An 18,779-nucleotide genomic window follows, 5' to 3' on the forward strand; every position below is an offset into this window, starting at 1 on the left:
GAGAGAGAGAGAGAGGAACTGAATTGAATTGAGAATTGAATTGAAGTATTGGGTAGAGAAGAAGAGTGTAAATTGAGGCCAGGAAATGTATTAATGGTGTGAAAAGATCTCAATAAGAATGCAGGAAATGGAAATTTGCAGTCAATATTGCAATTACAAAGTGCAGGGAGGGCTTCCTTCATTCATTGCATTAGAGGGTAGTCGGTGTTTAATGGTAAAGCCAAATACAGCACAGGAAAAACCCATTGGCTTTAAAGCTAAAACCTCCCCCAACCCCAAAAATTTAATTAAAAAAAAAATGAAGAAGCTCAAGAACATCTCTCAAACATCCATATCTATCTCTCTAGCTACAATTTTCAATTATTTCTCCAGAAAATCAAAGACTTCATAAATGGCAAGCCTTGGAAAATTGAAGTGCAACAGCTAATCCCACAAACATTTAAAAATATATCTATCTCAACAGCATCCTGGAAAAAAAATTTAATCAAACACTAAAGAACACCAGGCAATTAATTCTTCACACCCAGAAAATTAAAACAGAAGCCATGCATATCTATTTCTATTTGGTAGCTGAGTAAATATCATTGACCCTGTTTTGAATTTGCCAGAACTTTCAAATTAAACGCTGCAACAACAGTTTGTTCTTACTTATCTTCAAACTTAATTTTATTTCGACAAACTTTCTTACTAATCTAAATTGAAAGCTCGAGCAGAATTAGCTGAGCTAGTGATACGTACATGTATTGTCAGGTGTATGTGTCCTCTTTGGTTGGCCAACAAGACCTATCAGAGAAATTAAGTTGTTATCAATTCTGCTAATACTAATAAATTTACACAGTTTTCTCGTGTATCTAGGCCTTCTTCATTGATCTCTATTGAAAAAGATAGGAAAGTTGATAATGATAATAGCTAGGGTTCTCCCTTTCAAGTTTTTAACCAGAGGGTACTGGAGGTTAACAAACAGAGCTTCTAAAATTAGGGTTTCCCTTTGTACTAGGGCATCCAAAATCATTATCCGTGATCCGAGAAAACCCTTTTCTTTTTGTTTGATAAGGCGCCCAAAACCTACTTTAAATCTAACTAACATAATGAAAAATTGTTTAAATTACTGAAGATATAAGCACGTATTTATGTATGGCAACCATACATCTACTTTTCTTCAACTTGTTTTAGTTATTTCATAAATGATTAGGCAAAAGATGGGGAGTGTGATTTGCTCGGTGTAAGAGGGTTTAGCATGGTCAATTACTCGATTTGAATGAATTGATATGTGGGGGTGCACGCCTTATATCATTTTTGACTAAACTTTGCTTCTAAAAGAGAACAAACCAAAGATTGGTCATCTAACGTTATAAATTTTTAACTGTTGAATCACTAAATATAAAATGAATTTAATATAACCGTTGAGACCTCGCAATATTACAGACTAGGAGTCCACCAGGGTATGATATATTTCTTACTAATACTTTAGAACTAGTAGTCTAGTACTACGAAAGTTTGAGTTGCCAATTCCCCAAAAGGACGAAGTATATGAATGATGAAAATGTGTAGTAGTGTAGTGTATAGGAATTCGTAACAAATGTATACCGACTTCTTAAATTGAATCTTCATAAAACAATGATGATACCTTCGAATTTAATTCAACTCCGACGTAAGTTGCAAGAATTGGTTTAATGAACCATAGTTGGCTTCAACGTCAGATTCTTGATGAGCTTTTGTCTCAATGTTGAAGGGATGAGCACGAAAACAATTTAATGATAAGTTTTGAGTACGTATTTTTTTTTCTTTATAAAATTTAAAATGTAAGCCTAATGCAAATTATCTCAGAATTGTGTAAGGATATCAATACATTATGGCCACCGTCTCTTTTATTTATGTGTGTGTATATATATATATATATCTCGAGAGAAGAGGAAGATTATTTTTTTTAATACAAGGGTAAGAACGACTAACCATCACACCTTAATCATTAACTATTTAGCAAAAAGTGCATCATTAGTTACTCCAATTGTTTTATAATTTTGGCTACATACTAGAGAAAAACTATTCATACAAAGCCATAAGTTACTATGTTTATCAGCTTTCCGGTTATATGTCTATCAGTTTTCCGGCTATAATGCCACTGGAAATTACCAATGACCCCAAGTTTCATCTTGCCACTAAAAGACTACGACCATTTGATAAAGTAAAGAAATCACCGGTTCATTTGAGAAAACATGATACACTGCGTGCACTTGCCAAGACAAAACCCACCAATATCCAAAACCACTAAAAAACAATAAAACAAAACAAAAAAATAGTAGCTACTAGGGTATAGCCCTCCGTTAGCCTTAAGAAAATGGAGACTTATTTAAACAACTAGCCAAATTAAAAGTTAAAAGAAATTAATCAAAACAATAGAAAATACCCAAAATGGGCATGCAGGCCAAATCTAGGCCCTAAAGCCCAAAGCCACACAAAGCGGGCCCAATGCCAGAATCCAGGCCCAAATGTCACAAAGCTCGGCCCAAATAAAACCATGCCCAAGTTGGGCACAGCAGAGGCTGCGCCACCATTGTATCGTCGGCAGCATGATTGGCGAACGTTGATCTTAACTTGACATAGAACGGCCCTCATCACCATCGTCACCCATTCAAATCCTTGACTCCCAAACCAGATCAGATCATTCCGATCGAATCTGAGAACAATAGATCCTAAAAATCCCACCAACCAATCTTCTGCCTGCGGTCGTAACTCTATCCGCAGCCATCCAATCTGAGATGAGACACCAACGCCGTCAGCCTCCTCTCCTCCCCTTAGTCTCGATCTGTATTCAGATATTCCGACGGTGTCCATTATAGACCCAACTCACCAAAGGCCTGTCCTGCTGCACCTGCCTCTTATCGACGAGGCCGGAGGCCTACGTCGTCGACTTGGATGGCCGTTGGACGAGGAGAAACTTACGACGAAGAGGAGACTGTGGTGAGACGCGAGCGTGGTGCGTTCTCATTTAGGGTTTTATTTTACATAAAAATAACTTCTTTCCACTTATTGAACAAAGTTTTCTTCGAAGAGGAAGATATTCTTTTGTGATCAATTAATCATACATGACCTCAATTATTAGGTCAAGGTCGAAGGAATCAAAGATCACTTATATTACATCTCAATCTTCGTTATTTATGATGCCTACAATCTAAAAAAAAAATTTACAAACTAAAAGTGAAATGTTGGAAAAAAAATCGCCATATCCTACTCCTATAAAACCCTAAGACAAAATTGTTCTCTTAACAATCATAAACGCTTAAGACCTTCCTCATCTGTATTTCTGCTTCCAAAACAACAATGTTTCAGACTAGAGCATTGTAGGGGTGTAGAGGCTGTCTAACATTGAACTCATTAGAGGCCCAACCCAATCAAAGCCCAAGCCAGAGAGAGGAGGGAAAACTGAGCTCCTCTGATTCGCTCTTCTTCTTTGGAAAACTGACATTGTTGTCAGTCAGAACATTGTCGCAACATGACAACTAGAACTTCCTCCCCCAATATGAGCTGACTGCTAATTACCGAAGTAAATGGTCAGAAACAAAGTCGGAGTCAATGAAGCCCAAAAACCCAACTCTAGAGCAACTAAAGCCTAGGCCCAACCACTCTCGGTCCATTCCAACCATATGCCTCAAACCTTAGTAGGGTTTGAAGCACAACCCCAAACTGGATGCGAACCCCAATTACACCTAACACCCAAAGGTTTGGGAACCCCAAACCAAGGCCAATCACCGCCTCTATAGCTATCCACCACAATTGTATCAACGTCGATCACCAGGAGCCAATCTAGCACCAAGAAGCCTCCGCTGCCGTCACATTGAAGCAAAACGCCACACCGGGACTGATCTGGCCCAAAACAACAAACCTCTTAAGCCAACCTAAGGTCGACTTACCAAACTCAAAGCCTTTTGAGCTCCAACCCAATTGTCGTTTGCTCATGCCCATAGCCGACGCCCATGAAAGCTGGCCATCCAGAAATCAACTCGTCACAAACCGAGCTCACAACATCCATCGATCTCTTTCGGCCAATCTGGATTGTGTTAATGCGATTAGTTGGTCACACACACATAACCTTACAACGTTTCAATAACCGAGTCTGCTTCATCTTCGTGTTCACGGTGATTGATGAGTATCTTCACGCAATAGATCTCTCGCTTGTCACCCGAATATTCAAGATCGCCCAAGAAGTAAACGTATTCGAGGATCCCGATGAGGATTAACGCCTAGCCGAAAATCCTTGCAACACAAGTAGTAGAAACTAACAGTTGAGTGGGTTCCTTCCTCAAAACATTTGCAGAAGTCAAATTCAGGCGCACACTATCAATCAAAACATCACTTGGCCGTCCAGCCGTGAGTTGGCATGCCCGCACAAGTTAGAAGGACTTTTTTTAATCCCTCGACCTCATTTCGGCAGAGACGATTTTTGAGCAAACACATGAAATTTGATTGATATGAAAAAAGAGGTACAAAGCAAGGGGGACTAAACCAAAACCTTGCTAACAGAAAGTATAAGCTAACAAACGTTTAAAACAAATAAAGAAAAAGACTATCTCTTTATCTTTTTTTTTTTGGTTACAAACTGGCACGCAATTAAAAGTTTTAAATAACCAAGAAAATATGTACATAGGTCGACCTAAAAAGTCATGACCAAAAAGGTGAGTACAGTAATGGTAATAGAAAATCCCACCAAAAGTACCCTATGTATTTGCACCATAGTTAGCTAGCTTATCGGCAACCGAGTTACCATCTCTGAGTATATGTGAAAAAATGAACATTCATCTAGCGTGCAGTATGCATGCAATTTCCCAAGCTATATGCAAACGTCATGGAACAGACAAAGGACCCTGAAGTACATTAACAAGATCAATGCAGTGATTAGCTAGCCTAGGCAACGAGCATTGCCTTAATGATTGCTAACATCTCGGCATCACTCGCACTACACACAAGATCACGAGTTGTAAAAGTACCTAGAAAAGATGCCTTATGATTTATGAAAATACCACCATATCCTAAGTGTGCCTGGTTACTAAAAGATCCATTTATGTTCAACTTAACCCAATGAATAGGAGGAGGCTGCCATAAAACATGAACAACTCTAGGTGCCGCAGGTCTCAAAGGAGAAAGACCCAACAAACCAATACTAAGTATAGATTGGGGACTAGGAGTGGAAACAAAAGCCATGGACCTTGATTCTTTGAGTGTCAAGACTAGTTTCGGTTTGAATATAGCCTCCTTAAAATCACCCCCATCATGCTCTAATCTATTTCGCTCCACCCATAAACTCTATAATAAATTACAAATCAATATGTACCATATATAGGGGCTTATAATCTTAAAACTCTTTCTGCACAACTGACAACGCGAGCAAACAATGGAACCCCTACGCTGAAGGAACTTATTAGTGGGTATTTTATTCAGCAAAACCTTCCAAGCAAACTATACTCTTGCGAGGCGGACCAACAACATCCCATATTCTACATCCCCAATTGACTACTAGTAATTGCTCTGCCAACATGCAGTAAACAGACAGAGCTGTGAGTATGCCTGATGTTTCCATAATCCACACCGACTGGTCAGGCTTGTCAAATGCCGGTAGAGAAAAAGAAGAAATAACCTCAGCTACCTCTTGGTGTGCCCGTTTGAAACTCCAAAGAATTTTCCATTTCTTATTATAAATGAAGGTACATACCTTGTCATAAAGAAATGACATAATTTCAGGAGAAAATTTGACAGAATAACAGATTCAATCAGCTTGTGAAATTCCTTCTAGAAGGTACGTTTTGCTTTGATTTTGTCAGCAATTGGAAGTAAAAGAACCGATTTAGTTAGCTCTTCCCACAAAAATGGGAACTCCCATATAGGTAAAAGGAAAAATCACTCATATTGATGCCCATAATGTTTGTAATGCGCACTTGCCTTAGGGTTGCTGACTTGCCAAGAAACAATTGTGATTCAACTTTATTCACTGCCTAGCCAGAGTTCAGAACACCAGGATCGATCTGGCCCAAAACTCTAGACCTGTAAAGCCAACACAAGGCTGACTTACCGAATTCAAAGCCTTCAAGCTCCAGCCTAATTGCCGCCTACACAGGCCCAAAGCCAACACCCACAAAAGTTGACTTTCTAAAGATCACCTCATCACAAGCCGAGCTCACAACAACCCTATTTGCTGACATCCACCGGCAGATTCAACAACGTAATCTTTATCTCAAAGGCATCCTTGATGCCCTGTCCATGATAAGGAGGGAGAGAGGCTAGCCTCTCACCCTGCCTTCCTTTGAGAGCCTGACGAATGAGGAATTCAAGGCAGGAATTCAAAGCACCCCTCTGTCGTCCAAGATAAGAGATAACATTAAGGATAGTTAGGCAAAAGGTTCATTTTTATTTGTTAAGAGGGTGGGTCCTCAAAGTATTATATCACCTACTTATATAAGAAGTGCAATTAATTAAACTCTATGAAGAGTTGTAAGGGGTCAGCTCACCACTCTCTACCCCTACTCCCTACGCCATGACTATACTTTCGGACGTAAATCGAATATGTTGCTCACTTAAGCATGCAATTGTGATACTCAATTACTCATTGCACGATGGCACTGGCGGATCTTGAAACAAAACAACGAAAGGGTCAAAATTCTTAAAGAGACTAGTATATATACGATATTCTAAAATTTAATACTAAAAGATACACAATTTTACCATAATTAGGATAAAATTTGAAATCATCAGAGAGAGCCATGACCGCCTCTTGTCCTTTAAAGGATCCACCCTTGCATGCTGATACAGAGACTCATAGATTGTAGGGCGCGTTTACTAACTTGGGATGAAAATTATTATCAATTGATATCAACTAGAATCGGTATTAACAAGATATTTCATTCTATTCTACTGTTTACTTATCATAGGGAATCAAAACATGAATGAAACTAACTACGATTGATGTTGTTTATTTACCGTATGAAATCGAAATTAAAACTAGTTTGATTACTAAAATACCCCTATAAGAAAGGAGGCTAGAATGTTTGTAATTTTTTAGGGTTGAGTAATTTGGAAATGTTATAATTATGTGAGGATATTTACGGGAGAAAAAGTTGATTCCATAAGCTTGATTCTGACACAAATCTCCCCCCTTGGGTATCAGATTATGAGGTTCATAAAGAATCAATTCCTGATAAGCAAGTGAGATCCACACCAATTCCAATACCTTGACATGTTAGCAAACGCCAGAATTCACCCGTCCCGTAATCAATTACGCGACTCTCAATTTCATTCGATGTTAGTAAACATGCTAGTAGTGTTGAATATACATACATAAACAACCAAAACTACACTACTAAATTAAAGTGGGGTGACAAATATGTAACAAACACAACTTATTTCGTCCAATTAATGCCGGGCATTGGATTTTGCATGCAATATATAACGTGCAGAAAATAATATTATCCATGACACTCTATTTCAACTTTGATAAACTCTGTAAAGAGTTGATCCTCCTTTTCATCAGGATCTTGCAATGTCAATTTGGCCATCCTTTTCTTTTGCTTCGGCTTAATGAGATTTGTAATTAAGATCCCTAAAATATATGATGAACACAAACAATCAATGAGGTAAAGTTCAACTACGTATTTTTCTTCGTGTGATGATTGATGCATAGTTCACATGAGTTTATCTGTGATTAAACATTATTTTAGAAAAAATAAAATAAAAATAAATAAAAAACTATGTATTTTTCTCTCACGCGCGAAAAAATTAAGATGTTGGGGTGATTTGATCTTAGAACTTCTTTTTCCTATTATAACTAAAGATTGAGCTTAGAACATTTTTTTTCTTTTATAAATAAAGATTAAGACAAAAAATAAAGGAAATAACTTGGGTGACCAACTATGGTCATTTATGAGTGACAAATACCAAAGAGAGATGGATAAGTGTCAACAAAAATTATAAATAAACATGTCAAATACCCAAAACCACCCCCATGTTATGTTCTTAAATTGCAGCCAAGCCTTTTAAAATGGACACGTGTCTCATGTTCATTGGTTGTGGTTACCTTAAGATGACCAGCCCTTGTCACTAAAGTCGAGTTCAAAAATAAAATAACCGAGTACAAGAGCCTTCAAGGCGGATGCATATTCTACCCAGTATATACCCTCATCTGATAGAGACGGACTCATACACTATACAGTTCTATAGTCAATAACTACAGTAGAACCTTGATAATTCAATACTCGATTAATTAATAATTTCACTAAAATTATAATTTTTGCCAGCCCCGAATTAGGGACAACGTGCTAAATTAATAATTCATTAAATTTATAAGATAATACAAATACGAAAATTCACATAAACCCCATTCGATATATAAATTAATAACTCCTTAATACATAGAATTAATTATTTATTTATGAGGACTTCATAAATAATGAGTCATATGTTGCAATTTTTTTTTAATGCTAACTTGATTATCTTTGTTGAAACGTACAACGCTTTACGCATTTCATCAATCATCATCAATTTTTTTTTTGCACATTTGAGATGAGAAGTCATTGTTGTGTTTTTGATGTGTTGTGTGACTAAGATTTTTTTTGTTTTTGAGGAAACAAATCGAATTCATTGATCAAACATCATTATAATCAGAGGAAAGCATCCTTCTCATAGCACGAGAAGGATCAGTAGTAAAAACTAAATTAGCAGGACCACTGAAAGCCTCTTTGGCTATAACATGAGTAACTCTGTTTGCTGATCTTCTCACAAACCGGATTGAAGTAGTAATAGTAGACAAACTTGCCCACAAGTCTTCAATTAGGAATCCAAGTTCAGAATCATTGAGGGAGCCACTGGTAAGGGCCGAAACCAAAACCAAGCAATCCGTCTCAATGGTAAGAGGATAGAGATTATGCTGGATCGCTGCCTGCACTCCTGCTAACAATGCCATTAATTCACTATGACGTGCAGAGTGTGCTGAGAATAACCCTTGCATAAAAACTCCCAAACAACTACCAGTATGAGCGTGGAAAACCCCTCCCAAACTAGCCATACCAGATGCATTGTTGTAGGCTCCATCAACATTCAGTTTGATGTACCCCGAAGAAGGGGTGATCCATTTGTCCCGAGGTGAGACATTGCGACCTCTGCTTTTCACAATTGCAGATTTAAACTCCTCCCACCAACCCAGGGTAATAGGGACTACCTCAGTAGCCTACTTTGCATTATTATTCCAGACGTGATCGTTTCGGTTCCTCCAAACCGAAAAAATAATCATCATAAGAGTAGCAAAAGTAAAAGGAGAGTTTTCCAAAGAGGATACTAACCAGTCAAGAGCATTTGTATCGGCTAGCTGTATAGGAATATCCGCCAACTGAAGAAAAGTTGCGGCATGGGGGCAGTCTCTCAGTGCATGGATAAGAGATTCTACTTCTTCATCACAAAATGGGCACTGGGTGTCAATATCAATACCTCTTTGACTAAGCCGACTTTGTGATGGGAGAATATTAGAAGCTACTTTCCATACACATATTTTTACCTTACCCGCAGGCCCGGACCTGAGATTTTCAGGCGTGAGTCAAACTCTAAAAGTTGGGCCCTCAAATCATAATGTGCATTTCGTGTCATTTTTTTTATTAAATGCATTTTCTTTATAAAAGTTTTTCGGGAACTAGCTAATTAACAATAATAAACAACAAACAACATGTAATTTCCGAAAATATATTCATGTAATATCCGAATATATGTAGAGATTACCAAACCTCTCTATATTTTAGTAATTTTATATCTAAATATTCCTATTTAGATAATATTTTAATAATCATATTTACATTATAAATCCTATTTATAAAACAAATTTCTTTTTGTTCAAAAAAACAAATTTCTTACTTCAATAGATTTTAAAATATACTATAATTATATATAACTTGTTGAACTTGTATAGGCCTATCATGTCAGTATTTTCTTTTAATTTGGCAAAACTTGAGCTCGATCACTGTGCTTGTAGGATGATTAATGAAAACTTGTTAATTTTTTTCTGGGCCCCTTATGACTCCGGGCCTTGAGTCGGCTGACTCCTCAGCCTCATATCAAGTCCGGGCATGCTTACCCGGAACTGGAGCATTCCAAATCTTATTCCACAATTGCACAGAAGGATTAGGGGCCATGACATGATCTTCCAAAACCCTTGTCCTTGCTATATGGTAAGCTGACTTTACCGTAAACAAACCTTTTCTATCCAGAGCCCAAATCGATTTATCAGAGTGACTTCTGCTACTGATCGGTAATGCTTGATTCTTGTGTACAATGTGAGCTAGGAATAAATGAGATAGCAATGCCACATCCCACACTCCAGGGCTCACAAAAAGATCAGAGACTCGACTAACAGTATCAGAAAAAAATGGCAATAAGTTCTCGCCCATTAACCACGGATCAGCCCACACATTCGTCGACATTCCATCGCCAATCAACCTCTGGATTCCATTTCGCAATGTATCCCGCCCTTCCAGAATACTCCTCCATGCATACGAGGGGGCCTTTCCGAGCTCAGCTTCCCAAAAATTGCAATGGGGGAAATATATTGCTTTCAACAACTGACCAGGTAGCGAGGAGGGATATTGTAGTAGCCACCAACCCTGTTTAGCTAACATGGCCAAATTAAAAGCAAACAAATGATGAAAACCCATACCTCCTTTTGCTTTTGGTTTACACAGAGCATCCCATGCCCTCCAATGCATTCCTCTTTTCTCATATGTTCCACCCCACCAAAATTTGGCACAAAGTTGATGGAGTTCCTGAATCATTCCCTGTGGCAATAAATAGTTACTTATAGTATACAATGGTATTGCTTGAGCTACTACCTTAATCAGTATTTCTCTCCTAGCTGCACTTAATAATTTCGTTCTCCACCCTGTTAACTTCTTTGTCAGATTATCCTTGATATAAGCAAAGGTATCATTCCGAGAACGTCTCACTCGAGTTGGGATACCCAGGTATTTATCATGGGCAGCCACAATCGGCATACCAAGGTAATCAGCCAAACTCTGTTGTAAAATGGGAAGCACACTGCCATGAAAGTCACACTACTCTTCTGCAAACTAACCTGTTGGCCCGAAGCATCTTCATATACCTTCATAATCTGCCGAATAAGGGCGCAATCTTGTAGAGAAGCCCTAGCGTATAGCAGACTATCATCGACAAAAAATAAATGACTTATAGTTGGGGCACCCTCACACACCCTCAAATCCATGCCAAACTCCTTTAGAAACAGCATTGGCAATAAGAGCCGATAAAGCCTCAGCACAAAATAGAAAGAGGTAGGAAGAAATAGGATCACCTTGTCTCAAACCACGATTCAACGTTACATAACCTCTGGGCATACCATTGATCAAAAAAGAATAGCGCACTGTGGACAAGCAACATTGGATCAACTCCATCCATTGAGAGGCAAAACCCATCTTGGTCATTATTTTCACCAAAAAATCCCAGTCTAACCAATCATAGGCTTTACTGATGTCCAGCTTTAGAACCATGAAACCTTCTTGTCCCCTCCTCAACACATGCATATAATGAGCTAGTTCCGACGCCACTAAGGTATTGTCAGATATTAATCGATCAGGAACAAAGGCACTTTGCTGAGGTGAGATAATCTCAAGAAGGAACTGTTTCAGACGATTAGCTAGAACTTTCGATGCAATCTTGTATATGACGTTACACAATGCAATGGGGCGTAATTGAGACATATCCTGAACCTCCTTCACTTTAGGAATGAGAACCACATGGGTGAAGTTTAAATCATGAGGCATTTCTTTTGTAGTAAGGAAAGAAATCACTGCATGACTAACTTCAGTACCAACAAGGTCCCAATAATTCTAAAAGAAAAAAGGGGACATACCATCCGGGCCAGGGGCTTTCGACGGGTGCATCTGAAAGAAGGCCAACTTCACTTCCTCAGTCGAATACGGATTCAGCAATATTTGATTAATCTCTGGCGTAACCCTCGGGTGAACTGCCTGCAAAACCATCTCTTGTGCCAAAATGTTTGGTTCATGCCGAGAGAATAACTTGTGAAAGTATTGAATGACAACTCCTTCAATCCCTTCCGGATTCTCCTGCCAAACACCATGCTCATCCCTAAGGCCTTTTATCCGGTTTCTCTTCTTTCTATTCGAAGCTTTCTTATGAAAAAATTTGGAATTCCGGTCTCCTTTCTTGAGCCAAATAGCTCGAGATCGCTGCCTCCAATAGGTCTCATCAATTGTCATCAACTCATTTAATTAACGAGAGAGTCGTTGTTTTTCAATATGATCAGCCGGGTCAAAAGGCTTCTGCAAAAGAAGGTCAAGTTCATCCCGTACTGCCTCCAGTTTGTTTCGACGCTCCTTAAACACAGTTCTATCCCATTGTAGGAGCTGCTTACCCGAGTCTCTAATCTTTCTGCAAACTTGAACCATAGGGCTCCCCACCTGAGGTGTATTCCAAGCTGAAGACAAAACCTGCTCAAATTGCACATGACTACACCTTGCTTCCTCAAAGCGATAAGGCCTCCTCCCCTGTACATGAACCGGTTTATCTCTACGGATCACAATCAATAGAGGAACATGAATCGATCGACTTGGAGGAAGATTCATCACTTTGGAGAAACCAAAGGCTGCTAACCACTCTGGGGAGCAAACACCTCGATCTAACCTCTCCTTCGTACTACTATTACTCCATGTATAACTGCCTCCCGCTGCCCCCATATCCTCTAGATTGCAGTCTGACAGGGTTTGCCGGAAAGCAGCCATCTGATCGATATCTCGAAGACATCCTCCTGATTTTTCACTCAACTGGAGAATTTCGTTAAAGTCGTACCGGCGACCAACCACTTCTCCCTAACCCTACCTTTTATGGAGCGCAGAAGATCCTATGTTATATGGCGCTGACCTGTGTCCGAATGACCATAGAATCTGATGAACCGCCATTGGATACCTTCCTCGCTCACCTCATCAACATCGATGAAGAAGTATTGCGCAAACTGCAACGAGACCTGCCTATTCTCGTCCCACAATAGAACTAGACCTCCAGATCTCTCCTCCTGCTCCAGTTGGATCATATTTGGCAAGCCGATCGCTTTCTTGAGTGAATTGTGTTGCACCACAGTGCAGTGCGTGTCCGACAGAAAAATCATATGCACTTGATGTTGTTGAACCAACAATTTCAGAGCATGACGAGTTTCCCTGTTTACTATCCCTTGGCAATTCCATGCGAGGACGTTCATGATGCTTGAGAAGCAAGCTTCTCTCTGATGCGGATGGCGAAAACCAGAAAGTCGAAACCCTAGGCGGCTAAAACCTCGGAGCAGCGACTCTCACTAATTTTATCCACAGTTTAGCAGATGCGTTATATGTCTCAGTTTATATATCTCATTTGTGTGACTAAGATTTTTGTTTATTTGAATAGTGTTTTATTTATTTAATGTTTATCATATGACATAATACAGCACATGCATCGAACTAACATAATATATTAAATAATGTAGTACGTTGAATAAAGTAGCAATTAAATAATATATACGTAATAAATTCAACAACGTTGTCTATTGAACAAAGTACAGCAATATATTTTTACTGAGAAAATAATTAAAAATATTTAAAAAAACTAAATAATATTTTGATAAATTAATAATGTATTAATTTATCGATTTATTAATAACTCGTTAAATTAATAAATTTTATCAGTCTAGACATTATTAATTTATAAAGATTTAACTGTATGTAGTTGCGAAATACCTTCAACTAGAACATGAATTAGTAATTTGTAAAGTAGTTTTTGCACCAAAGGTACCTTTTTCTCATAGTCAAATGTTGGACCTAGAGAGGATATGTACATAGAAACTTCACAATCACCCATCACATTCTCTCAGTTCTTGACTGCTATGAATGCACTACTTATTAGTAAAATGCCTCAAATTTTCCAATATCAATATATCATATGTAAGTTTTTCGGTCTTTGAAGCAACCACACCTCTAGAAGTGTAAGCATATCCATCAAAAGAAATTGTTGAGTGAATACTTTTCAAAGCAAAGCTTTGTTTGAATATATGTCTCACAACCAATTACCATCATCTAATTAACGATACATGCATAGATCTCCATCCCTCACACTGACCATCAATTTGTCAAAATTTACATAGTTACATAAGAATGGATCGATGCAAAGCTTGCCAACTTAAAAGTATTGCCGAGGTTAACAACAATTTGTACAGAATCCCACCACAAGTGAGTATGAGTGATATGGGTGAAGTTTGGTTCATATTTTTGAGGGGAGATCTGATTTAAACATATCTATCTTCTTCTGTTTTTAGGAGAAATTTTACTAACACATCACCAATTCCTACATACACACCCCCATTTTTTGTAAATTCATAAATCACTGTTTTATCCTCTCATTTCAATGAAAAACTAACAGCCTATATCTAACTCCATACAATCCAATGACGTTTAGATTGGAGGGTTGCCGGCAAGTAATCGTTCCATCTTACTAGTGCTCATTTGTGTTGATGATAATGTTTATCATACCAAAAGTGTTATGTATTTTTATATGGCCATATATGGGCGTAGTGCCATAGTGAATGATAAGGGAAAAAAAAACCCCATTTCTTAAACAAATGAATCATCTTTCTAAAGCTCAGAAGCTTGCAAGTGGATATAGGATTGGCAAAGCATGCTGAAACTAATTTACAAAGATCTGGAGATATGATGTTTATACACATTTAGGTTTAGATCAGCAACTTATTGGGGATTATGCGAGGTTTGTCAAATTGAATTCGTCAACCATAATTATCCCAAGATAATGAGATTGTAGAGTTCCATAAGGAAAGAGATGGGATTCAACACTAAGAGATAAAGTTGTTGTGTTTCTGATGCTGCAGAGCATAGATCATAAAGACGAAGTTGCATACTATGTGAGAGAAGGGTAAAAGAGGAAAAAATAGGGAAAATGTGGCAAAAACAGAGAAAGAGGTGTGTATTAAGAAAAATATAATGTGTAAAGAAATTTTTTTTTTTTGGTCTGAAACATATCTATCTTCTTACTACACACTTTTGTGTTTGGAGGAGCTCCATACATTTCTATCCCTTTAACAAACAAGCTAACTTTTTCACGGCGCTTCTACTTCCGCCAACGCATAGAGCTCCGAGCCTCTATCTCTCGCCACAATGAAGCTCGATCATTTGGCTTTAGCTATACTACTCTATGATAACATTGGGCAGACTAGGGATCGTCAAAAAGCCCGCCCGGCCCGACCGGCCTACGGGCTCGGGCCTCAATCATGTTTTTTTTTAAAATTTTAAGGCCGGGCCGGGCTATTAAAAAAAAAATCAAAGCTCACAGGGCTGGGCTGGACCGGGCTTTTTAGATGGGCCGGGCCAGGCCTATTATATACATATATCTAATAGAATTTTATCAAATAAAAACAAAAAACTACAAAAAAGTTAAGATTTGTTAATGATTGAACTAAATGTAATAAAAAATCAAAATAAAATATGACTTAATGCATTAATTAGTTCACATATTTAACTAATAAATCCATAAAAAATATTTATAAAACAATTGATAGGGTAGAACGCGCCCCACACGCTAGCAAAGTTTTCTTCGAAACCTTCACCTTTTTTGTCCGGCTGCGCTACGGCACTAGCGCAGACCTTGGTCTTGCCGGCGTTTGTCTAGTGCGGCCGGACGAGAGCACAAATCAAGAGCATGCTCTGGTGGTTGTTTGAGTCTGAGAGGATCCTCGGTTCCTTTGTCTTTGTTGATGTCTTCGTCGACGCAAGCAACGATTTCGCGAATCTTTGTTCCGGTCTTGTTGCACGCTCCGTTTGTGGGAGTCGGTTTAGATGGTGGCTAATGGTCGGATCCTTCCAGATCTTGCCGGGAACCCACTAATTCTGGATTGGGGTGTGTAGCAGATGGAGATGGAGGATTTTTCGTGGGATATGACAGATCTGGGCGGTGCTGGTGGGTTGTTACGATGGGCGTGGTCGACGTCGGTGTTTGGACGATTGTCTGGATCCGATAGCAGCGACGGCGGCGGTGCTTCATCCTTTTGGTTCGCCGGTGGTTTGGCTGGGCGCATGGGCATGGATTAGGTGCTGGGCCCTCTTGGGCTTAGACTTCTATTGGGCAGAAGTGTGGGTTGGGACTCAATTTGGGCCTGCCTGTGTTCTCTATTTTATTTATTTATGTTTTATCAAACTAGGACTGCTTGCAGGTCTAGAGTATTTTCTTAGTTATAGGACTTTGGCCTATAGCTAGTGTTTTTTGATGATATGGGGTTGCCCCTCTGCGTAGGGTAGTCCTCGAAGTGGTCAATAATGATAGATTGAGGACTTGTCCCTTCCTCCTTGTATTTTGGTGGCTGGTTACTTGTCCCGTTTTCTACCACGGAAGATTGGTCATAGTGCGTCATCTCATGGTCTACAACGACCCAATTGTAACGTTCTATTCTATTGTTAATCTTATTTTGTACAACCATTAAACCAATAGTTGTTGAAAGTATTCCAAACCCGCAACAATGCGCGGGGTTTTCCTGATTTGTATAATGCATATATTGGAATGTATACCATTATTATAACCTAAGACTCTTAGGCTAAGAGAAATGTAATGTGTGAAAGATAACTTTGAGGATTTGAGGTAGGGGAGTAATTGGGAGGTGAAGAGGTTGATAACGACCTTCGTGGCCATATTTTCATCCATTGTTCTTATTTAAAGGCAAAAAAAATTAAGAACGAATAAATTTCTTGTAGATGTGTGCATAACATTTATCATCGTTAATATATATACACATATATATATATATAATAAATATGATTACTTAATTTACATATATATACTCAGTCCAATATTTAAATATGATTCATTTGGTATTTTTCACAAAATAATAAATTAGAATAATTCAAGTTACCTAGAGTTGAAGAATCATCCACAACACTAGAGTTCCAAGAAAGTCAAAGCGACCAAAAACCCTAGAAAACTTTTCAATGCTGCGTCCAGCTGCGCGTTCATTAAACATTGTCGTTGGACGGGCGAATTGGTATGAGTCCACTGTTGAGAGACAAAGGGTTTGGGGCCGGCGAAGAAAACCAGAAACGACAAGCTCGTGTTCAAAGAGGTGTGACGAGTAGAATGTTTCCTTCGTTTTCGTATCCTATCTGGGTAGCGGCAAAGTTTTCAAGCAAGGGAGGGATAGGTGGACTTCTGGTGCGCAGCGGAGAATGGGATCAATCTAATACACGGTGGAGGCCGATTATATATCGTCTTTTTTCTCCCTATTCGAGGGTTGAGATGGGCTAATAGAGGCTACATGGATTGATCTAGTGTTGATTTAGGTTTCACATTGAATCTGAGATCCACAGAGATCCGGCCGGCGAGGTTAGCTAGCGGTTATGTGAGGTGGTGTGCTCCAACGGAAGCCGTGGTGTCGATCCAATAATACAAGCGGATCAGACCTAACACACACTCCTCTTTTGGTCTTCTGGGCTCTTGGGCCGCTTGGCATCATCTGGTAGGCTTGCTTTTTTTATTCTTTTCAATAATAAGTCTTATATTTATTATTTAGATAGTTGTTTCAGGAGGAATTATTGAGAGAATGATAGATAGTAAAAAGAATAGAGAATCATCATCTTATTCATTAATAATAGCTCTTATATAAGGAATTACATAGCACTATCAGATGTTGTACAAGGAAACATATCTTGATATCATATCTTCTTTGACAAGCATTAAACCAAAGCACACATGTGGAATAGTCCTACAACACTCCTCCTTGTATCGCGCGTCTTTATGCTGATGGGTGCATACCATGTTGTCTCGTTAAAAACATTGCCAAGTAACAAAAACCTTGTGGGAAAAACTAAACCTTGGCCGAAGGACAAAAGAGTACAACGCACCAACCACTTCATTGAGAACTCGATCATGTGATGTTCCCCCTAATAAGAATCTTAATCGGAGAGACTTGATAAATGCCGCATTCCAATGCTTTCCACATGCTTCTCAAAAGTAGATTTAGGCAAACACTTAAACATGTCTACCATGTGCAATGATAAACTTTAACCAAACACATTCATGAATAACTTCATGTTAAGCAATGATCTCTGCATGAGACAAACGGTGCATGCGATGTTGCCTCGTTAAAAACCTTGCCAAGTAAAAACCCGGTGGGACAAAATCCTTGGTCTAAAAGAAAAAGAGCACAACCGCACGCTTCACATTTGATAATGACATGTATGTGCTAGACTCCCCCTATAGTCTGCATCTCACTACTAGAAAAAGTCACTTAGGAGACGGAATTTTTTAAATTCCGTAGCCTAAGTTCCATTTAGGAGACAGAATACAATTCCGTAGCCTAAATATTCTCCTAGGCGACGAAAAAATATTCCGTCGCCTAAGTGTTACTTAGACTACGGAAATTTTTACTTAGGAGACGGAATTGTATTCCGTCTTCTAAGTAAAGCTTAGGAGACGAACTTTTTTTACTTAGGAGACGAAATTATTTAAAAAAATTAAAAAAATATTAACCACTTAGGAGACGGAATGGTATTCCGTCTTCTAAGTAGAGCTTAGGAGATGGAATTTTTTACTTAGGAGACGGAATTATTTAAAAAAATAAAATAAAAAAAATATTAACCACTTAAGAGACGGAATGGTATTCCGTTGTCTAAGTAGAGCTTAAGAGACAGAATTTTTTACTTAGGAGACGGAATTATTTAAAAAATAAAATAAAAAAAAAACATTAATATCTTAAG

General features: G+C 38.5%; 1 protein-coding gene across 1 annotated transcript; it reads right to left on the reverse strand.

Annotated features, from left to right (window-relative positions):
* Window positions 1-8,629: 8,629 nt before the first annotated feature.
* LOC101294288 (putative ribonuclease H protein At1g65750-like) lies at window positions 8,630-12,260 on the reverse strand. The gene is made up of 6 exons (XM_004305590.1): window positions 11,891-12,260; window positions 11,230-11,839; window positions 11,099-11,183; window positions 10,857-11,039; window positions 10,106-10,802; window positions 8,630-9,198 (listed from the first exon to the last, which is right to left on the reverse strand). Exons 1-6 carry the CDS (start codon window positions 12,258-12,260, stop codon window positions 8,630-8,632), a joined length of 2,514 nt encoding a protein of 837 aa, XP_004305638.1.
* Between the last annotated feature and the right edge of the window lie 6,519 nt (window positions 12,261-18,779).

Source organism: Fragaria vesca, linkage group LG6 (assembly GCF_000184155.1).
Source record: "Fragaria vesca subsp. vesca linkage group LG6, FraVesHawaii_1.0, whole genome shotgun sequence".
Lineage (NCBI taxonomy): Eukaryota > Viridiplantae > Streptophyta > Magnoliopsida > Rosales > Rosaceae > Fragaria > Fragaria vesca.